Source organism: Eucyclogobius newberryi, unplaced genomic scaffold (assembly GCF_026437365.1).
Source record: "Eucyclogobius newberryi isolate DKJ021-1_F unplaced genomic scaffold, fEucNew1.0.hap1 SCAF_20, whole genome shotgun sequence".
In the NCBI taxonomy this organism is placed as follows: domain Eukaryota; kingdom Metazoa; phylum Chordata; class Actinopteri; order Gobiiformes; family Gobiidae; genus Eucyclogobius; species Eucyclogobius newberryi.
In genome coordinates, this window is record NW_027315835.1 from 14,018,416 (window position 1) to 14,041,619 (window position 23,204).

A 23,204-nucleotide genomic window follows, 5' to 3' on the forward strand; every position below is an offset into this window, starting at 1 on the left:
GCATTAAAACTGCATGACACCACCAGGTCAGATCAGTGGAGTGGCAAGCAAAAACGTCCCTGCTTTAATCCCATACTGTGGAGCATTTCATCTCAATAATATCTCCATGGAGACAAGCAGCAGGCAAACCTCCCACCAGAAAAAAAGTTACAATCAAAATAACACAACATCAAACTTTCAAAAGAAAATGAGTGATCTTGCAACCATAAACTTTACGTTTTACAAACTACACACTGCACTTTTAAACTCGGTCCACTGAGACATTTTAAAATAACGTTCTCTTTTATAGTAAAACGCAGCCACACCTGGATCTCTGGTTTGTGATCCTCCCGTTTCAAGCATCAAACAGTCATGTCCCTAAAATGTTCCTTTTCTACCTCAAGCCATTTAACTCTGCTTCCTCTGCCGTTCTCACATGAAAAAGACCAAAGAGTATAATTGGTGTCTGAACCCTTCGGACCAGCAGACTGAAGGGTAAAGTAGTGCTTTTTCATGGATGTCGAGCCTTAACTTTAGATGTTTCCAAGATGTGGGAAAAGAGCGCTACATCGACGCAAGCCTGTGATTCCATTATTAGTGTGCGTTCTGAATTTCCCTTTCATTTGTGATGGCTGGATAATTAAACCTCTATAGTATTGTCTTCCATCTCGCATGCCCCACTTCCAGCAAACGCAAAATTCCCCATGGGCAACAGTAAAAAAGAAGCAATTTTTAGACGTCTGGTTTTCAGATCAGGACAACATTTCCAACTAATTTGTGTTTCTTTGTGGAAGCAGAAAGACTCAGGACAAAAAGGGTGAATTTATGTGAGAAATATCTGAAGAATCAAAGCAAGTTTACATTTATTTCTTTTCAAACGCTTTTATTGAACAGCGGTGGTTTAAACAGGCTGAAGAACGAGTGCATCAGATGGAGCGACTGCCACAGAGTTCATTTAAAAGCAGTTGTGTTGTGGCCCCGAGCTCAAAGGAGGCAACTTGTCAATTACACTTTGGCTCTGACACAAGCTTTGGGCGCCACAAGGAACAAGGAGAAAGTGAGAATAACAGTAAATAAACTGGGATTCAGAGCTTTTTCTCCAAAAAGTAAAAGATAAATTACAGGAATTGCATAGCTGACGAAAGAGTTAATTCATTTATCATATAAGCCAAGGCATAATACACTAACAATAGCACATTTATAAAAGAAAACTATTTAATTTAATACAAATCCATAGTTATAATACTGTCTTTAGTGGTAAGAAATAGTCCCCAAAATCTATTCCTTCTTTATTATGCAAATGTACCTCTAAAAATGTCCTTGCACATTATTAATTGAAATGATTTAAATAGTTGATTGCACTCGAGAGGTAGCATTTAGCGTGTGTGTAAACTTGTTTTAATAATGTTCCACAGTAACGTGGTCCTGTGTTGTGCTTCAGTCTGGTCTAAACAGTTCTTAACAAGCCCCACTGGGCCCTCTACAAACCCTGTCCCCGCTGGAGTCCTCTGAGTTTAGTTGCTGTCCCTCTGACTGGCCGGCGGGGGGCCGATGGGCAGGGTTTCGTGGAGGTACTTCATGGTGCCCTGTTCAGAGAAGTCTGCGGCCGTGTGCCCCTCCCCTCTCAGCACCCACTTGGTAGTGAGCAGCCCCTCCTGCCCCACGGGGCCCCGAGCGTGGATACGAGCTGTGCTGATGCCCACCTCTGCCCCTGTACAAACACAGCTCAGTCACAGACAGTTCATTCAAAATAGGAATGTTTAAAAGACAAATGTCGAGAGCACTGCGGTAACAAACCCAGTCCAAAGCGGTAACCATCAGCCAATCTGGAGCTAACATTCCAGAAAACACAAGCGCTGTCGACCTGCTGCAGGAACTGCTCCGCTGTGCTCTCTGGAAGAAGAAAAACTTTCATTAGAAGATAAATTAAACAACAATCTAAAGTCCTACCACAAAATTCAGCTATTCAAATGAATTAATTATGCCCTATATTTATACAAGAGTCGTGAGTTATAATTACTAAACTTAACTTGATAATCATGTAATAAATATATCTAACGCTACACTGAACATATCATTGGTATATGCACAAAGTAATAGGCTCTTTTTTAAAGGAGAACTAAGAAACAGTTTTAACCCTATTTAACCGTCTTTGTAAGTCCCAAAGATAATTCTCTTGAAAAACCCTTTCAATAAATGAGTAAAAAATCTAATTAAAAACAAAAAACACTGTTCTCCGACAGTGTATTTTCACAAGAGAACATCAGGGGGCGCTTCCTAAGTTACTTAGTTCTGCTTTAAGTCTACAATATTATTAACAGGCCTTGGAACGTTTCGTGATTATACCTTGTTTGGTCACTAGATGGCAGCTGTATGTTCTTCACGGCAGATCCAAAATGATCTTCACTGTAAAATGTTAACTTTTCCAGAGTTTGAGAAATTGCACTCACTTCTTTTGCACCTTATAATCACAACTCACTGCTTTTTCACCATTCTCAAATCCGCCAGAATGTTATTTTTGGTCAATTAGAGATTTTCGTACCAATTTTCCAGTAATAATTTGAGTCACGTACCATTTTCTGTGACTATGACGTCTGTGTGGGAGCTGCCATATTTGTGTATGTGGGCGACTGCCTCCTGCAGGCTGTCCACCACCTCCACACAACACTCCAGGTCTCCGTACTCAGTTCTCATGGACTGGGCTTCAGACGGGCTGAAGGTCAAGTACGAGGCGAACCGCGGCCCTGCATGGATCTTTACCTGACAGTGACATACAAACAACGTACTGATATGAATGAAGATGTGTAACCGGTGAGCCACATACACTCATTATTATGCTGGAACTACAGTAACACACGGCTGCCTTTGCCTCTTCTCTACCCGTTTTTCTTAAAACACACTTTGGCTTTTGACAAAGTTTGAGATGCTGACATTTTAATCAAACTTTGTTTTATTTAATTAATTTATAATGATTTTTAGTGTAATCACAAGTTAAAGTGGGCTGGAATGGGCCGATATAAGAGAGATAAGGGAGTTTTTATTTATTTATTTATAGGAGATCTTCTACTGAAAGTGTTTTTCAGACTTCCTATAAGTGTTCTGTTCTTCTGTATCTACCTCTGTATCTACCTGCGTTGCACCAATGAAATTTCCCCATGTGGGACAATAAAGGAATATCTTATCTTATCTTATCTTATAAGAGATAAAGACAAATGGCTGATATCCAGATGTGTGCAACAAATTAACAGCATAAAACAGTCAGTGCAAACCTGTATTATAGGCCTTTATGAAGAAGTAAGATAAGTCCGGGCCTGGATTTTTGTTGAACTGTTGAATTTTTAAAACTACTTAAATTGTCTATACCTACTATTAATATTACTACTACTTATTGACACATGCATATGGGTATGTATGCATTATATTTTTACAATTAATTTATTCTTGCAGAGCTTTGGTCAACAACTTTGTTATTTTTATTGCAGTATTAATAAAGTTGCAGTCATGATTTAACTTTACTTTGTAGTATTTTGTATTTAGTATAAATATCAAATGCTATTTTGGCATCTTAACACTTTCATTTTACTTGTATTGTATTTATTGTTTGATAATAAAAAAGCAAATAATATATATAAATATATTTTAATATATTTCGCTTTTTGGCATTCGATTAAATGTCCAGAAAGGTCCTGATGCATAGAATTCCTTATTATTCATGAAGTTAATAATTGCTTTTAGACTCCTCTGTGTTTGTCTTACCCCTTCTGTGCGCAGCGTGTCAATAATCTGGTCAAAAACAGGGGTCCTAAGCAGGTCTCGGTGAATCAACAAAGTCTCCATCGCATTACAAGCAGCTGGATAATCACATTTTGAATCTCGAACTGAAAACATTAAAAGATACAATTAGCTAAAGTTAAAGTTACATTAACCAATTAGTGTCGTCACATATACAGTTACATTTACTTGAGTTAAATAGATTGTACTTTTCGGAGTATACTTTTACTCGAGTAATATTTTGTGTGAAGTAACAGTACTCTTTTTATTTAACATTTTGTCCTTGAAATTAGAAATCAGAAGTTACGTCCAGACAGTTACTCTTATAGTTTTTCTTACTTGAGTAGTAGTTTTGAGTAATATTACTGTATTTTGACGTAACATTACTCTTATTTTGAGTACAATGTTTGGCTTCTCGCCTCTATTCTCAATACTAAACTTTCCTTCTCAATACTCCACAATGATCATCAAAATGCTCTTTTTTTAGACGATAGACGGTTTTATGTTGCCGTGTCGTCTTATTCTAGCTCAAGATGATTCAAGATGATTCTAAAACTGCTCAGGAAGGGTCAAAGGTTGCACAAATATGTATCTAGTTTCTACTTATACTAGTTTTAGTATCGATTAGCATCTGATTCGATACTTTTGACAACCCACTGATAAAATACCAGCACATGCCTAAGGAGTCCTGTATGCAGCGGTCTGTGTGTTCTGGTCTAAAGATCTGGACACAGACCTTTTGACTTGTAACCACTGGGATACATTTGTTTGCCCTGCAGTCCTGTAGTGATGGGTGATGTCTTTAACTCTTAATTACTTACCAATTTTGAGCACTTTATCCACACCTGCCTCCACATCCACATAAACATGGCAGATTCCCTCGCTGTGTCCGAGCACTGGAATGCCTTTGGCCGCGTGCTGGATGTCCCGCACCAGCTGGGACGACCCACGCGGGATGATCAGGTCTATTAGTTTGTCCAGTCGACAGAGGTCCTCTACTTCTTCACGAGTGCTCACCTGTATCACGACATTTTTAACACTTTTATTTCCAGACAAACTGAAATAGCACGACCAATGAACAATGCACAATAAACGAACAAAGGAAAAGTATGGAGTGGGTACATTGGAGTATGTTGAGGTGCGCTTACATTACATATTATAAAAACGTTTAATAGATACCAGTTGTACAGCCTCTTTGACTCCATGTATGGCCAAAGCTTCCTGTGTGAGCTGATGCAGGACATGATTGGTATTGGCAGCTTCTTTTCCTCCCTTTAACAGGAGGGCATTGCCACTGGCTATGGCCAACGCCGCGACCTGCACGAAGAGAAACGTTAGCATCATATTTGGAACAAACGCGCATTTTCCTTCGTGAGCGTGAACCTGCGGAAGGCAGTCGGGCCGGGCCTCGAAGATGACGAGCAGGACGCCGATGGGAACCTTGATCTGCTCCAGCTCCAGGTTGTGGGCGATTCTGGTCCGACGCAGCACTCGGCCCACACTGTCCCGGCCCGCCACAGCGATCTGACGTAGACCTGTGGCAAGACTGTTGAGTTTGGCTGGAGACAGGCTCAGGCGCTTCAGCGTGGCAGGGGCCATGTGTTCTGAGGGAACGATGAGAAAATGTCATCTATATTCAAGAAAAGTTAGAATGTTTGGGGGAAATGTAGAAATTCTATACAAAAATAAATATAAAAAAAATATATGATTCACAATTACAAATGTCAAGATCATGCGGTTTATTTATATCATCCTAAAAAATAAATATAAATAATATAAAAAATATTGTGAGAACCCTATTAACAAAAGAAACATTTAATGGTTTAAAGAGTTAAAAATATAAAAGACCTGATTTTGTTCCTTTTTCTGAATTTTAAATGCCAGTGTTATAATAAGAATTGTCTAAAGTCTAATGACAGTTTTTCCTGTTTGTCTAATGATGCCTTAGTTCTGGTGGTATAGAATCAGTGGTAGTTTTAACACTCATGAAGCTGCAGTTTGTGAAGAAAGATTGACAAATAAAACTTTAAAATTTCGGGAAGTAGTGCTTAGTTCTAAAACAGAATCCTTGTGTGATGTCATCAATATGCGATGTTGAAAAAACAGAAACAATTTACACTTTTCTGACAGTTTAAACAATCATTCAACAAAATAAAAGGTGTTATCAAGTCATATCTATTGTCAAATCATAACTGTTGTGTAATTCATATGGATTTTGGCTACTCTTCACAGTGTGGTTGTAACGCAAAATATTTAGTAAAATCATGTGTAGTCTAACCTGTCATATGCACTATATGTGTTGAATTGGGGAGTATAACTCATGAATTCGACTTCTGGACAGTTGCACTCTAACTTTTCCAATTAGGGCTGTAGTATAGGACTAAATAAAAAGTACTTTGCCGAATTCCTCTGGCACAGTTGGACTTGAGTGTCTGGTGCCAGTCTATCTGGGCACATCTGTCAGACACAGAGAATGAGGGACAGGCACCTGCAGTGACAGCCAGCTCCACGTCCATTTTGTTGGCAGCCAAGATCTCGTCCGTCCTCTCTGTCAACAGCTCGGCTAACTGGCAGATGATCTCACTCCGCTGACAACATATGGGCAAGTTAACAAGTCAGCAGTGTGCCAGTTCATCCACAAGAGGGCAGAGTTTCCCTTTGTAACCACTACAGGCAAAAGACGTGTAATTACATTGTTTTTAATCAGATTCCTACAAATTTAGCTGAAGGCAACTGATTCAATACGACCAATTATCATTTTGAATTTAATTACAGCGCATACATTTTCACTCAGTAATATATGCCAAAGATGATTTAGCTTAATTGCCCTTTTATTTTAGATTTTAACTCACTAGGATGGTTAAATAGATTAATCTGACGCACTGGGAGCATACTGGGAATGACACAGACGCACACAAAGACTAGAAGCTTAAAAAAAATACTGTTTCTAAATATTGTGGAATTTTGAATGAGGCCGATATTAAATCCCAGATATGACAGTTAAAGATATTAGCACTGATATAATTTCTAGTCTGTTGCAATGACAGTGTTTGGTCTCACTGGTATACACAGGTTAGGAAAGGTTCTGTATGATGATATCAATGGAACTGTGTCCTGAAAATATCACAGTAAAGATACATAAAAGAGACATTGCTTTTCTTGTTTGTACCTGGTCTGGATGCAAAGAGGCCAAAAGTCTTCCAAAGTTGCGTGCCATTTCGGTCTGCTGCTCCACGCTGGGACCTGTTCAAAGGCAACACATTAAAGTCGCTTAATGTGGGAAACGTTTGGTTTGATGTCAGAGGTAAAAACCCATGCCTTAAAGACTAGTTTAACCAAAGACATAACTCACCAGCAGGCTTGATCTCCGAGAAGAACGTGCCCACCTTTTTCCCTTCCACAATGTCCGTGATCACATGTCCCGTCACTTTGGGATGGGTGCCGTTGGCGATGACCACCGAGGTGCCGCCCTGCAGAGCCCAGAGAGCGGCTTTCACCTGCAAGAATGTCAATAATGAATGATACAAATATTATGACAACACTTCTTATTATTAAATGTTTGTAAAGGTTTGGTTTCAGGTGTGAACTACCTTAGCCTCCATGCCTCCAATTCCCACTCTTGACTTCGTACCATAGGTGATCGACTGTTGGTCTCCAGGGTAAAAGATGTCAATGAGTTTAGCATCGTCTGTTCCCGGGGGGCTGTTATAAAGGCCTGAAAAAGACTTGATTTTACTCTCAAATGGTTGTTGCCTATTTTCCCCCAATTTCACAATTTTGGTGACGTTCATGTATTTACTTCCTGGTTTTACATGAGCAGCAGCATGTGGCATAGGCAAAGGTAATTTCACCCTGGAGAGACTCAGACACAAAAGCAGAAAAGATGTTTTAGCGAACTTTATTGCAAAGTTTATTTGGCGCTCAGACCCCGGTGGAAGGCGTAGCGATCATGGGCACTCCATGATTTGATTGAATTAGATACCTTCCCCCCGGAGCCTGGAGACTGGTGGTAGATGTGGAGAGAATAATAGATGCAGAGGAGGAGCAGGGGAGGTGGTGGGTCGCAGATACGGTTTGAAGCGACTGAGCCATCAACCTGAGCGTTTAAATGCTGCCGCCTGTGCGTTGATTGGAGCGGGGAGGAGTGACTGAGAGCGTTGATTGGGGATGAGGAGCAGGTGTAGGGGCCATGACGCGGACGTCCCCTGTCCTTTTACCAATCCTTCTTGGCCGGGAAAAACTGCATAACCTCTTTGGGATAAGCGCAGAAACCTGGAAGAGTCCATGGTGAAGTGAGGGATCTGACTCTCACAGACGGACAGGCGGACGCCCGCTTGAGTGCGATGATGGCGCTGGGGAGAGGGGTCCTTCCATGGAGGCCGACGCAGATTTAGGTTAGGTCTTCCAGGTGAACTTACGCAGGCTTCATTTCACAACTGTTACCTAGCAACTGTAATATAAACACGGGCCAAAATCCATATACATTGTGCAATAGTTACAATTTAACAAATAATAATAACTGATAACACCTTTATTTTAATAAATAATTGATTTAATTGTCAGAAAAATTGTCCCTGTATTTTTGATGGAATGTCACTTATTCATTTTACAACTAAACACTACTTCCTGTTATATTCAACTTTTGTTTTAATATTTTTCTTCTCAAACTGTCACTTGACTGATGTAAAACTATGACAAATAATTACCAGAATGACTCATAATTAGACAAACATGAGAACCTGTCATACGCACTTTAAAGAGGACTGTTTTGACACGGATGGTGCCGGGCAGATGGCATGTCACCTTAGAGATGCGTTTCCATAGTAACACACAAACCTTCAACATCAGAGAGAGCGATGAGCAGGTCGGCCTTCATCTCCACGGCCAGGCGCGCGGCCAGGCTGTCATTGTCCTTAATGCTGATCACCTACAGAGAGAAAGAAAGATGTGAGCAAATACTGAAATGGTAAAGCCCAGATCTGAACGTTCATTTAGAAACTACTACAGACCAGGCCATGTAAAATATATGAATCGCAGAGTAAAGTGATTTTTTTAAATTAACATTACATTGGCAATAAAGAGACCAAATAACAATTTACAGTGTTGGTTAGTCGTTTGAGGTGAAACTTTTCCTCTCCTTTGAAATGTTCAGTGTTGTTACCTCCAGAGAGCACCTTCCCCAGTGGCTGCACGGCCTCCCCCGCACAGGCTGAGAGAGGGTCAGGCTGGTGTAGTGGGGCAGCAGAGCGAGGGGCACCATTAACTTTAGTGCAATTTTTTTTGGCAAATTTAAAATAATTTCTTATGGATTGCTAATGTATGCTTACAGTTATTGGGAGAAATTGATGTGAAAATATTGCCCACACTTTCCCAAAAACTGAATTAAAATAAGAACCAAATATAGCCGCAAGCGGCAATGATCGGCCCTCGCCATGCCATCATAGGCGAGGGCCCCAATTGTCCTTTTATTACGCCTACTGCTGAATCTGTGACGCTGTCACATCTTCTCCCCTTTGTTTTACCATCAAAAAGCTATTTTATTTTGAATTCTTGGCAAAATGTGCGGCTTTGCCGCACAGACACCGTGACTCTTTGAATAAAAAATGTGAATAACTTTTGACGGTCCACCCCTGAAGATGAGTCTCACCAAATTTCAGGTTAATAGGGCTAACGCCCTGGGAGGAGTTTGTGAAAGTCTAAAGTGTAAACATGTTCTGGCGATTTCCCCATTGGAATAACATAGGAGGTTTTGGTCATCGCTACGGCAAAACCATAACAATTATGACATGGGTCTCGTTGACTTTTTTGATGGGTATGCCAAAATTGAGTTGTGTGTCAAATTTCATAAAATTTCGCAAAACTAAACATTTAACCTCCAAATAAAATCTGTAGGGGGCGCTGTGGTGCCAAATTAATTTATTTCACTTCAAGTACGTTTAGCGCAAAGAGTTTAACAACTGATTCTAATTTGACGCAATTTGGACTTTATCTGCGCAAACGGCAGAAATGTTAAATTTGGGAGATTTCTGAAATTCTAGCTAAAGTTTGCGGCTTCGCTGCACAGAGACCGTGAGAGGTATCAATGTAATTTGAATAACTTTTGATGTCCCACTCCTCAGTAGCATTTTCACCAGATTTCAGCTTTTTAGAGCCAACGCCCTGGGAGGAGTTTGTAAAAGTATGACGTTTGGAAAAACTCCCGAGTCATGCTTAGCCATTTTTGAAGCAATATGGCCGACATTTGGTTGGGTGGACGGCGTTGCCGAAATAATATTTTTTACTTCTCTTGTCACCATCTACCTCTGCGCCAAATTTCATGATTCTACGATCAGATTTTTTGTGGGTCATTTCCTATCTCTCAATGCATTTTTGGTACATTTGGGGGCGCTGACGCGCCAATTTTTTTTTATTTTAGAAAAGGGAAATAGCCAGAATGTAGAGAGGCACGATTTTTAGAGGTGTGCAAATTTTTGTTACTTTTCGTCAATGTTCACTGGGTGAAAAATAGGGGGGTTGGTCCCGAGAAGAAAGAAAGAAAGAAAGAAGAAAGAAAGAATTAAAGCCGCAAGCGGCATCCAACGGCCCTCGCGGGCCGCCGGCCTTCCGATTCTGCTCTCTGCATTTTACAGAGATGGCGCTAACGCAATTGTCTAAGAACTAAGACAGTGACACATTGGACATGTACAATGCTGTGCTTAACCAGTGCAAATGAAGACAAATATCGGTCAAATGTGCAGCTCCAGCGCACAGAGACCGTGACACTTGGAATAAAAATATGGATAACTTTTGATGCCCCGCTTGTGTAGATGATTCTCCCCAAATATGAACTTGATCGGATAATCGCCCTAGGAGGAGTTTGTTAAAGTGTGAAGTGTAAAAATGTGGTCATTTTAGAGATTTTGCGGTTTCCCCATAGGGATAACATGGGATGTTTCTGTCATCGCTACGCTTTACCAAATATGACTTTGGCTCCCATACTTTTATTTTGGGGATGGCAAATGAGAATTGTGTGCAAAATGTCATGTCATTTGGAAAAACTCTTGTTTATAGGCCACTCTGAAGGCCAAATAGTCCAAATTCTGCGAAAAGTTTGCGGCTCAGCTGCACAGAGACCGTAAATGTTATCCATAAAATTTGAATAACTTTTGATGCCCCACTTGTATAGAGGAGGTACACCGATTTTGAGATTGGTGGGCCAAACGCACTAGGAGGAGTTTGTTAAAGTGTGAAGCGTAAATGTGAACATTTCAAGGATTTGGTGTTTTTCCCATTTGTGACAGTATATTTGCAGCTCCACGGCACAGAGACCGTACCACTTAAAATCAAAATATGGATAACTTTTGATGCCCCGTTTGTGTAGATGATTTTCCCCAAATATGAGCTTGATAGGGCAATCGCCCTAGGGGGAGGTCGTTAAAGTGTGAAGCGTAAAAATGTGGTCATTTTAGAGATTTCGCTGTTTTCCCATTTCTGACATATATTTGCGGGTCCGCCACACAGAGACCGTAGCACTTAGAATCAAAATATGGATACGTTTTGATGCCCCGCTTGTGTAGATGATATTCTCCAAATATGAACTTGATCGGACAATCGCCCTAGGAGGAGTTCGTTAAAGTGTGAAGCGTAAAAATGTGGTGATTTGAGCGATTCTACGATTTTCCCATAAGGATAACATGGGATGTTTCTGTCATCGCTACGGTTACGCCGTACAAAATATGACTTTGGCTCTCATACTTTCATGATCAGGATGGCAAATTAGAATTTTGTTCAAAATATCATGTCATTTGGAAAAACTCTATTGCTTATAGGCCACTCTGAAGGTCAAATAGTCAGAATTCTGGGAAACGTTTGCACAGAGACCGTAAAAGCTATCCTTAAAATGTGGATAACTTTAGATGCCCCACTTGTCTAGAGGACGTACACCGATTTTGAGGTTGGTGGGCAAAACGCACTAGGAGGAGTTCGTTAAAGTGTGAAACAGAAAAATGTTGATATTCAAGAGATTTAGCAGTATTCCCATAGGGATAACATGGGAAGTTTATGTCATCGCTACGACTACGCCGTAAAAAATAAGGCATTTGTCTGATTGGCTTTTGTGATCGGGACGGCAAAATAGAATTTTGGGTAAAGTTTAGACAATTTTGGTAAAACTAATTTTTGACCTTCAATGTTAATTTAAAGGTCACTCTGTAGGGGGCGCTATCGTGGCCATTTCAATTTTGTCAGCCTAAACTGGTCCAAACTAGAAAGTTTAACAACTGATTCAAATTTGGTCCTAATCGGACTGGTTTTGATCAAATGGGAGCAATTTTTAGATCTGCAATATTCCAAAATAAGTTGTCCAACTTTGCGGCTGCGCCGCACACAGACCGTAAAAGGTATCTCAAAAAATTGGATAACTTTAGATGCCCCACTTGTTCAGAGGACGTACGCCGATTTTGAAGTCGGTGTGCAAAACGCCCTAGGAGGAGTTCGTCAAAGTTTGACGTAAACAAAATGGCTAACTCAGCTTGTTTTCATTTTCAAAGGAAGATGGCGGCCATAGGGTAAGTCTGGGGGCGTGGCCACAATAATATTTTTTTTTTGTCCTCACAAGAGGAATGCGTGTCCCGAATTTCGTAGCTTTACGCCAAAGTTGACCTCGGGGCGTCTCCCATAGGCGCAATGTATTTTGACTTTTGTCTGTGGCGCTGTCGCGCCATTTTTTAACGAAAAAAAAAATGGCCCAGAAAAAATAAAATTTTTCGCCGATTCTGAATTTTGGGCAAAGTTTGGTGAGTTTTTGAGCATGTTCAGGGGGTCAAATTAGAGTTCAAAGCGCTGAAGAAGAACAATAAAAATTAAAGCCGCAAGCGGCATCCAACGGCCCTCGCGGGCCGCCGGCCTTCCGACTCTGCGCTTTCGACTTGATAAAGATGGCGCCCTTATTGTGTGTTGAATTAAAAAAGAACTTGACAGACGGAGACACATTGGACATGGCCAATCCAGTGCAAATGAACACAAGTGTCAGTCAAATTTGCTGCGCCGCCGCACAGAGACCGTAGCACTTCGAATAAAAATATGGATAACTTTTGATGCCCCGCTTGTGTAGATGATATTTCCCAAAGTAAAGCTTGATCGAGCTATTGCCCACGGAGGAGTTTGTTAAAGTGTGAAGCATAAATGTGAACATTTCAAGGATTTGGCGGTTTCCCATTTGTGACAGTATATTTGCAGCTCCACGGCACAGAGACCGTACCACTTGAAATCAAAATATGACTGACTTTTGATGCCCCGCTTGTGTAGATGATTTTCCCCAAATATGAGATTGATCGGGTATTCGCCCTGGGAGGAGTTCGTTAAAGTGTGAAGCGTAAAAATAGGGTCATTTTAGAGATTTCGCTGTTTTCCCATTTCTGACATATATTTGCGGGTCCGCCACACAGAGACCGTAGCACTTAGAATCAAAATATGGATACGTTTTGATGCCCCGCTTGTGTAGATGATATTCTCCAAATATGAACTTGATCGGACAATCGCCCTAGGAGGAGTTCGTTAAAGTGTGAAGCGTAAAAATGTGGTGATTTGAGCGATTCTACGATTTTCCCATAAGGATAACATGGGATGTTTCTGTCATCGCTACGGTTACGCCGTACAAAATATGACTTTGGCTCTCATACTTTTATGATTTGGATGGCAAATTAGAATTTTGTTCAAAATATCATGTCATTTGGAAAAACTCTATTGTTTATAGGCCACTCTAAAGGCCAAATAGTCAGAATTCTGGGAAACGTTTGCGGCTCCGTCGCACAGAGACCGTAAAATCTATCCTTAAAATTTGGATAACTTTAGATGCCCCACTTGTCTAGAGGACGTACACCGATTTTGAGGTCGGTGGGCAAAACGCACTAGGAGGAGTTCGTTAAAGTGTGAAACAGAAAAATGTGGATATTCGAGAGATTTAGCGTTTTTTCCATAGGGATAACATGGGAGGTTTATGTCATCGCTACGACTACGCCGTAAAAATTAAGGCATTTGTCTGATTGGCTTTTTTGATCGGGACGCCAAAATAGAATTTTGGGTAAAGTTTAGAAAATTTTAGTAAAACTAATTTTTGACCTTCAATGTTAATTTAAAGGTCACTCTGTAGGGGGCGCTATCGCGCCCATTTCAATTTTGTCATCATAAACTGGTCCAAACTAGAAAGTTGAACAACTGATTCAAATTTGGTCCTAATCGGACTTGTTTTGATCAAATGGGAACAATTTTTAGATCTGCAATATCCCAAAATAAGTTGTCCAACTTTGCGGCTGCGCCGCACACAGACCGTAAGAGGTATCTCAAAAAATTGGATAACTTTAGATGCCCCACTTGTCCAGAGGACGTACGCCGATTTTGAAGTTGGTGGGCAAAACGCCCTAGGAGGAGTTCGTCAAAGTTTGACGTGAACAAAATGGCTAACACAGCGTGTTTTCATTTTCAAAGGAAGATGGTGGCCATAGGGTAAGTCTGGGGGCGTGGCCACAATAATATTTGTTTTTTGTCCTCACAAGAGGAATGCGTGTTCCGAATTTCGTAGCTTTACGACAAAGTTGACCTCGGGGCGTCTCCCATAGGCGCAATGTATTTTGACTTTTGTCGGTGGCGCTGTCGCGCCATTTTTTTAGGGAAAAAACAAATTTTTTCGCCGATTCTGAATTTTGGGCAAAGTTTGGTGAGTTTTTGAGCATGTTCAGGGGGTCAAATTAGAGATCAAAGCGCTGAAGAACAAGAAAAATAATAATAATAATAATAATATTTTTAGCAAAAACAATATAGCCGTTTCCACTATAACAACAAATTATACATCGTTTGAAAGCTCTAAGCCTTCCCCATGCCGCCATGGGGTGGAATCATCATTACGAGCGCTTACGCGCTCGTCACTCCCTATTCCGTCGGGATGCCCCGCCCACTCCCCATAGACTTCCATTGATTTGAGCAGATACAAGCATGGCCCATGCCTGCGGCATGGATTCTCGCGTACGGGACGATGCCAGGAGGGTTTTTGGAGGAATGCAGCGCGAAGCGCTGCTGTTGTCAACAATTAGTGAATGGGCTACGCCCATTCACTAATTGTTGACTATTTCTGTCATAGCAGGAGTAAGTATGCATGATCCATGCCTTCGGCATGGGCTAGTTCACTGTACTTGCCAGGGGCGACGGGGTACCAAACATGCGGGCTGCGCCCGCATGTTTGGTCAGACAGTTGCAACGCTGCCTTCGGCAGCGTTGCGGGAGCAATAGGCCCTCCGCCCTGCTGGGGCTCGGGCCTAATAATATTCCGATGCGAAAACAATGTTTCCCATTTTTCAAATATCATAAACTATACATTTTCGGAAAGCGCTCGCGCTTTCCTACCTCATGGTGTGGGTCCCTGGTCACTGACGGGTACTTTCGTTAATTTTGAGTGGGCTCCGCCCACTTTGTGTTTTTGGCCCTCTATACAGTAACAATGTTCAATTTTTGCATTACATGTTTATATGCACGGAACATGCAAGAGATGGGGAACGTATTTGTGAGCTACTTAGCGCAAATGAGCGCTTTATATGGGGATGACAATGTAAAGTGCTCGTTTAGTGCGCACTTTTGCACGGGCTTCGCCCGTTTACAACGGTAATGTTCCATTTTCCTACTACTAATTAGTATGCACGGGGCGTGCGTGAGTGAAGGAGTGCGTTAGTGAGTGTCTGGAAGTGGGCGAGCGCTTCGCGCTCGATTTCGTGCGCACTACGTGCGCACTTTCGCAGCCGTGCTTCGCACGGCCTTACGGGACTAATAGGCCTCTCGCCAGCTTGTGGCACTCGGGCCTAATTAATGAGCATAGAGGTAAATTAAGGCACTCTTTTGTTCATTACTGAACTTAAACTTTTGCACAGACTCGACACAGACTCCAATGTAATGTCTTTGACAGAGTTATGAGCCTCCATGCTGGTTCTTCCACCCCCAGCACCAGCCTCGTCCCTCCTGCTGTCTGTACCCACATTTACCCCCTGCAGGTCGCTGTTGGGCTCCGGAGGGGGCACCACGGCGTCATTAGTGTTTATGATGGGCACAATGTTCATCCTCAACAGCTCCTGCAGAGTGCTGTTCAGATTCTGTCTCTTCTGGTCATCATGGAAATCCAGATTAGTAACAAGGACCTAGGAAGGACAGAAAAAGAAGGCTGAGGCACAATGAAGCCTTCAACCACAGTAAATACTGTTAAATATAAGAGTACCTGTGCAGTGCAAGTGCTGTACTGTGTGAACATGGCTTCATATAGAGCCATCAGGCCACTCTGTCCAGCAGCAGCACAGGCACGGGCCTCCAGAAGTGGCAGTGACTATAACGATATACAATATTAGAAAACCCAATGTTTAAAGACCCCAAAACTGTATTGGATTTTGGATTAAATATAATATAGGGCATGATTAATAGTTGAACTTAAACATATTTTTGACAGAAGCTCCTGCTTAAAATAAATATTGTTTTAAGTCCTTGATTGACTGAAACTATAGAGTGTTTTTATATAATATAATGATACATCTGACAGTTGTTTTGATTCCCATAGAACTGTGTGTGTTACCATGTCTTTGAGCTGGTTGGGCCCCGTGTGCAGCGCCTGCCGCACACTCTGGGACAGCAGGATTTCATGTCTTAATCTTTGTTTTCCAAAAGCCACGGCTCCACTGGTGACTATCATCATCTCTCGGCCTTGATTCTGCAGCATGGCCACCTGCACGTAAATAAAGCAATTATTATGACGTTTGTTTCTGCAGTGGGCGGTCAGAACGGTCAGAATACAAAAGGATCACTATTGTATACATGGACCTTCATCTGAACCACTGTTGTTGTTTTAGGCATTTGTGGGGAAGAAACAAACAAAAACAGAAATTAAAAATGTGGCCAATTCATGGGTTTTAGCTTCCAGTTTACATGTAACATTTTTGGGACTTTTTCCTATTCGAAATATATTATATTTAAGTTTGAAATAGTTTATCATGATGTTAATGGCCCTAATTTCTCATAATTTGGAAACCTAAGGATGGATCTGACCAATAATAAGTATATGGAAAAGTAAAACTGCTTCTCTTGCATATTAATTATACATTTATAAACTATTTTAATATGCAGTTTTACTTATAATATATGAATAAACAAAAATGCTATACCTGTTCCACAATGGAGGCTAATCTGCCCAGAGCCAGGCCGCACTCGTCTCCCCGGGTGACCACTGCGCTGCCCAACTTCACAACTATCCTTTTGGCTTGACGAAGTTCACTGCGATGAGCGAAAGACGTACCGTGGGCCAACCCTAAATTGGGGGGACAATTTATGGTTCATTTTTATTTTTAATTCTCACGTTCAGCTGCTCCCAAGTTACAAAAGTTGTAATTAGATCTTTAAAACAGATTGGATGCCATACTTGCCTTTATGACCTTTATGTCACTTAAGTCATATAATATTGATTTGGTTGTGCAACTGTTGTAAATAAACATGTAGCGGTTGTAAATAAATCTATCGGATCACAGCATACACTTTGAGGAATGGCTTGAAAACATAATTCTGGAAAGACGTTTTTCTGAGTCTTGGTTTCACTGATTACACAACTAAGAAAAGCACATAGAAGCAGCAGTACATCCATTTGTAACCAGGGAAACAGATAATCGCAGCCTTTAAACTGCCACATCAGCGGGGCCAAGCAGCAAAAGCACATGCTGACATTACACATCTCTGCGGAGCAATGAGGCGCATGCGAGTGCACGAACAGAAGCCCCGCAAAAACACTCGGTAGCACCAAAGTGGATAAACTAATGGCACTATACAAGAGACGATGTTTGATCTGTCAGGGAATAATTGCACTGAAAACAAACTGAGGGACAGGGAAAGAGAGAGGGAGAGAGAAGGAGGGAGAGAAAAAGGAATTAAGCTGCAATGTATGTCTGCGTTATAATTATTTAGTTGTGATTCCAGATCATTTTCAGAGTGCTACAAACGTTCGACATGATTACTTGTTGTAAGTAATGTATAAACTTCATAGTAAAACATATTTAACATAGTATGCATGGGTTTCTTTCAGCCTTGTGTTATGGGCAACTTTTTGAGGACTTTAACCATTCAAAAGATAAAATGATTACTTACTTACTTACTTACTTATTTACTTACTTACTTATTAACTTACTTACTTACTTAACTGCTATGCCAACTGTACTGTTTTTTCATCGTTCTGAAACCCATGGATAGCATTTCATCCATATTTTGTAAATGTTGCATATATTATAACAAAATAATCTGGAATAGAACTTAATCCTTCAGGAAATACGCCACATGAACAGTTTTGGATTGTGTCTATCTATATCTGTCATGCACAGCACTAATTAATATAAGTCATAATTAATATAAGTTATAGAGTAAAGCCCTTTACAAACATGGCTCAAACTGGCTCGGATGCAGAGCTTTTCCCAGCCAGAGTTGACACTTGAATGACAGGTCTTACCCTAATAGATCCATGGTCTTACCTCGCATCAGAGGTCTTTGAAAGAAGCTGCACACTTTTGTTTGCTTTAGGATCTTTGAACACACAGTCAGCCTCTGAAGCAGCATGGTTGATGTAGTGTTTGGCTCTATAAAAGATTAATGCAAACGAAAATATAGTTATGCAAATTAAACTAGAAGAGAAATGAGAGATGTCATTAATCATCCGTTATGTCATATTTACACGTGATCAGTATAAATGATGCAAATAAAACTCTTACTGTGACTGCTTACTCCCAGCTTGGTTTTAATTGCCCCTTGCCCTCGCCTGTCCTTAAGGTCAGTTTTTAAAAGATTTCACTAACTATCTATTCAGCTATGGTCACAGTAAGGTGAAATGATGGGTGGGAGGGATGAAAACGTGGACACCGACTCCTCCTCCCTGAAGCTGCTGTGCTGATCAAACTACTTTTTTTTTTTTTTAAACAAATTTAAAGGAATATCAGGTGCTACACACAAAAAAGTACTTTCGACACGCCGTTAGATTGTACGACGGAGTATAAGGGCCAACCCAAAAAAAAAAAAAAATGCGGGGCACTACGAGAATAAAGTAATTAATTAATGACTTTTTTCTCTTTAATTAACAAGATTGTTAATTAACGAGAAAAATCTCATAATTTAAAGACTACAAAGGCAGATACGCGGTTCACTTTCAGCACCATGTTACGTGCTCCCCCCTCAGTGTTGCATCATGGTACAGTCCAGTAACAGGCTGTGTTTTGTATGTTTAAAGCTCTGAAGCTGATCTGCTCCAATCCATCTGTGGAGTCTTCATGACACAAACACACCACCACCAGGACGCAAATGGCGCTTGGTTAAAAGTGAATACAAATGCCCAAAATAGATGTCGATCTTTATAATGCGGGTCTTTTATACATTACAAACAATAATGTACCCGATGCAGTGTCACATGTCAGGTCCTGGACCTGTAACATGACGTACTCCGGTGTTGGTGCTCGCATGTGTTGGAGCTCATGCCATGATGTATCTGGATGATGTATGGATGATGTATGGATGATGTATGGATGATGTATGAATGATGTATGAATGATGTATGGATGATGTATGGATGATGCATGTGCGTAAAACATATCGCTTTTAGGCTGTGCCAAACAGGATCCGGGCGTCAGGAGCTGAGAGGAAGCGCAGACGGATGTTTGTGTTCTGTGTGTTTTACTGAGTTTGTCCAAAGGATCACAAAAGGTTAGAATCCGGGCATAAAACTTAAGTGCACACAATGAGCATGTGAGAATAGTGACTGAGTAAAGTGCCCACGTAGAGAAACAACACTATAGAGGAGCAGAGAACCCAGAGAATGTGTGAATATAACAGCGAGGCTGCTCCTCCTGTCTGCGGCGGCTGTGGCGCGGAGCACGGCTGCTGTTTGAAAGAAAGTAAAGCCTTTATCCAACAGTCAGTGGATGATGCGACACAGGAAAGGTGCTGCTAAAGTCTGCGCAATGTCTTGTCTTGTAATAAACACACGTAAAACATCGTTTTAAAGACCAGGAAACACTTTAACATCTATTTTAGGCTTTCATGTAGTTCTAAACTGTCAACTCATCCAAGCCCGTTCTTGTGCGTCCTGACGTGGGGCTGAAAGTGAACTGCTCACGTCACTTTGAATCGGCGCCTAAACTACGACTTTTTTCTCGTTAATTAATGACTTTTTTCTCGTTATCTAATGAGTTTATTGTCGTTAATTTACGACTTTTTTCTGACTTCGACTTTTTTCTCATTAATTAACGTCCTTTTTCTCATTAATTAATGACTTTATTCTCGTAGTGCAGCGCATTTTTTTTCCTTAGTTGGCTCTTATACTCCGTCGTAACCATGGCTCTTGCCCATTCAAAAGATTGTTTTGATTGTTTCTGGCTATGGTAAAGATACTGAAACCCTGCTTACCTGCTTTTGCTCACTGTACCTGTGAGCATAGTATATCTAAAGTAGGTGGTCTAACCTGAAGCTGAGTTGATTAGCACGGCTGGACATCCACTGGCTGCCCCAAGGACCGGAGATAACTAAATTGGGTCCAGAAGCTCTGTCCAAATGTGCATTATTTCATTATGTCTCCCCTGATCTTTTCTCTGTTGTTTGTGTTTTCCCTTATCTGGCCTTCCCTGTTATCCTTTTCCACTTTGCAGTCTGACCCAGGAGTAAGAGCACCTCCTCACTGGGCTCCAGGCAGGACTATTGCCCACTACTACACTGTACAGTTTTAACATTTTGAGCATTTAAGTTGACAAATCCCTCAATAACCGTATCATATAAGGACAAGAATGTATTTGATCGTTCATTTTGTTTTAGTGTGTATATAACACTCGATTCATTCAACATTGAGTTTTTAAATGCAAGTTGGGGCATAAGTTTGAATGGACCATAGGGACATGTATAGGACAAGAAGGCCTTTTTGAAGTCACATATTGTACTCAGTTGTTCCTACCAAAGCTCTCACCAAACCCACATCCTTGTTATGCAGTATGTTTTAACTGCAATTTTGACTAAAACATTGTGATTACGGGACTGGTTTGAAAACAGACATGTAAATTATATATAGATGTATACAGAAATAGATAAAAACTAGATTGCATTAATACAAAATTATATTTGAATTCTAGGCCTATATACTGCTTATATCTAAAAATGAAACTAATAATTACAAACAAATAGAGTGGAAGTTATTTCCCTGTCATTAGTGGCCGGAGCATGTACCTTTGAGCCACGCAGAGTCAATTAGTGTTGGAGGAAACCCGTTGTTTGGATCATCAGTGCCTCAAGGCTGATGGTATGAACAGAACAAATGCTCAGAAGATGAAGATTGTATCTGTATCTTTGAAAGTCAGGGGACTGGCCTAAGGAAAAAGCACTCTCATCCACAGAGACACAGGTATAAATGAGACCAGAAGGAAGAGGTGCAGCAAAGGACAGAGGTGTTGGAGACGGCCGGTGAGTTATTTATTACTTCAATCTATTTTCAAACGTGTTTTGCTAACCCTTTAGAAACCAAATGGACAGTTAGCATCTGGCATATTGTTTTGTAAAGAAAGAACCACTATTTGTCAGTGTCATCAAATAATTGTTAGCCAAACATGGTGTTTGGACTAGAGATCAGGATCAGGATCCTGAATGGGGATGGCTGGGTTAAAGTGACAGTTTTCATTGTTTGGTGTTTGCTATATAAAGTGTCGCAGCAGTTTTCTGAGAAGAGACTAAAGCAGCTGGAAGCAGAAACATGGGGGAGAGTGGAGTGGCAGCAATGGCAGTGACTTACCAAAAGTTTGACCCTGCTGCCTACCTGCAGTACAACTACGTACCACCCAGAGCAGATTTTGACCGAAAAGACAGCATTGTGCCATGGAAACTGGCGTGCCTGCACCGAGCATTCACTGAAGGTGAGGATTTAGCATATAACAAAATACTATCCAATGTACAGTATCTGTGTACTGAGACTTGTCCTCTCCAGGAGACGTAGGAGGTGACGTTCTAATCGATGTAGGCACAGGTCCCACACTGTACCAGGTGCTGAGCGGCTGTGAAGTCTTCAACAAAGTGATCCTCACTGACTTTCTGGAGGTCAACAGACAGGAGCTGAAGAAGTGGCTGCAGGGAGAAGGTGGCAGCCTCGACTGGACCCCGTACATTCAATATGTGTGCAAACTGGAAGGACGAAGGTGCAGTTCATGTATTTGGGAGGATTTCACAAACACATGTATTATGAGTGCTTTAAAAAGTTTCCAAACCTTCATACAGAAGCAGGCTTTATTCATTCTAAACATTCAAATGTATGAAATGCTGATTTTCTCTTTTATAAGCCCCTCTGCATGGAAAGAGAAGGCGGCTCGACTGCGTGAGGTGGTGTCTGATGTCCTCCCCATCGATGTGCATCGTGCTCAGCCCATGGCCCCAGATGCCCTCCCATCACAGGGGGCAGACTGCCTTGTGTCCTGCTTCTGTCTGGAGAGTGTCAGCCCTGATATGGACACTTTCACCAAGGCCCTGGGTCACATCAGTAAACTGCTGCGTCCTGGAGGCCACTTGCTGCTCATTGGGGCGCTGCAGGAGAGTTATTACTTTGGTGGACCTGGGGTTAAGATCCCTGTGGTCCCCTTGAACGAGGCGCAGGTCTGTGCGTCGCTGCAGGAGCAGGGCTACTCCCTCATCAGGCTGGAGGTGTACACACTGCCCCAGGATATGAAGGTGGGAGTGGATGATGTCTGTGGGGTGTTTTTTGTCAAAGCAAAAAAGAATTAAGGAGTTAACGGTGATGATTACTATTACTTAAATATATACGATTTATAAATACTGAGTCCCACAGTACTCACAGCTGAAATGAAGCATTGAAGGACTTTTACTATTTAGTTCTGCTCTATATATTTGTCTAAACCTTAAATCAAACTAAAGTTTCACTTTTATGGAACTTTATTGTCTTCATAGTAAAATTGTACTTGAGCAAGGCTTGGTCAGGACTAGTAACTACTAGTAACTACTAAGTAATAGGGTTATAAACACTATGGTATCTTGAAAAACACCTGAAAAAAGTGTTCATAAAATAAAGAGGGTTCATGTAAACATGATGTGTTTGTTTTTGTAATAAATGAATAGAATTTGAAAAGATTGCATGATGTTTTTAAATTAAACCTCATAAATGTTTATATTAAATTTAATGTCAATTTAATGATACCTTTTTAATCACCCAAAGTGTTGTTGTGTAACTGTAAAACACACTTTATGTGGAAAGAACTCAGCCCTGACATAATTGTGAGTTTACAACGCCCTCTACAGCTCAAACAAACTACTGCATTAAAGGTTACAGTTTATGGCTGAAAAACACTCAATCTCAGAGTATGCATCAGGGCTTTGGACACTAATGTTAGGGGAACAAAAAATACTTTGTCGAAATATTTTTGTCAAAATGAGTATTA

At 41.0% G+C, this 23,204-nt stretch overlaps 2 protein-coding genes across 2 annotated transcripts; one reads left to right on the top strand and one right to left on the bottom strand.

Annotated features, from left to right (window-relative positions):
- Positions 1-1,110: 1,110 nt before the first annotated feature.
- On the bottom strand, positions 1,111-18,606 carry aldh18a1 (aldehyde dehydrogenase 18 family, member A1). The gene is made up of 18 exons (XM_072456710.1): positions 18,504-18,606; positions 18,267-18,371; positions 16,920-17,062; positions 16,334-16,483; positions 15,986-16,090; positions 15,756-15,908; positions 8,587-8,677; positions 7,341-7,465; positions 7,103-7,247; positions 6,920-6,993; positions 6,239-6,338; positions 5,134-5,354; positions 4,930-5,067; positions 4,572-4,767; positions 3,736-3,857; positions 2,553-2,739; positions 1,777-1,872; positions 1,111-1,690 (listed from the first exon to the last, which is right to left on the bottom strand). Exons 2-18 carry the CDS (start codon positions 18,349-18,351, stop codon positions 1,494-1,496), a joined length of 2,328 nt encoding a protein of 775 aa, XP_072312811.1. The 5' UTR covers positions 18,352-18,371; positions 18,504-18,606; the 3' UTR covers positions 1,111-1,493.
- A 2,855-nt stretch (positions 18,607-21,461) lies between these two features.
- On the top strand, positions 21,462-22,747 carry LOC140368972 (phenylethanolamine N-methyltransferase). Its single transcript, XM_072456154.1, has 3 exons — positions 21,462-21,674; positions 21,746-21,953; positions 22,095-22,747. Exons 1-3 carry the CDS (start codon positions 21,515-21,517, stop codon positions 22,531-22,533), a joined length of 807 nt encoding a protein of 268 aa, XP_072312255.1. The 5' UTR covers positions 21,462-21,514; the 3' UTR covers positions 22,534-22,747.
- The last annotated feature ends 457 nt before the right edge of the window (positions 22,748-23,204 follow it).

Bases quoted from the DNA above. Each gene is read 5' to 3' on its own strand.
- aldh18a1 (XM_072456710.1), bottom strand. From the start codon at position 18,351: ATGCTGCTTCAGAGGCTGACTGTGTGTTCAAAGATCCTAAAGCAAACA. The intron at 6,994-7,102 runs GTGAGTTATGTC...GCCTTTGAACAG, and splicing joins CTCGGAGATCAAGCCTGCTG to GTCCCAGCGTGGAGCAGCAG. The intron at 2,740-3,735 runs GTAAGACAAACA...TGTCACTGTCAG, and splicing joins ACACGCTGCGCACAGAAGGG to GTAAAGATCCATGCAGGGCC.
- LOC140368972 (XM_072456154.1), top strand. From the start codon at position 21,515: ATGGGGGAGAGTGGAGTGGCAGCAATGGCAGTGACTTACCAAAAGTTT. The intron at 21,675-21,745 runs GTGAGGATTTAG...TGTCCTCTCCAG, and splicing joins GCACCGAGCATTCACTGAAG to GAGACGTAGGAGGTGACGTT. The intron at 21,954-22,094 runs GTGCAGTTCATG...CTCTTTTATAAG, and splicing joins TGCAAACTGGAAGGACGAAG to CCCCTCTGCATGGAAAGAGA.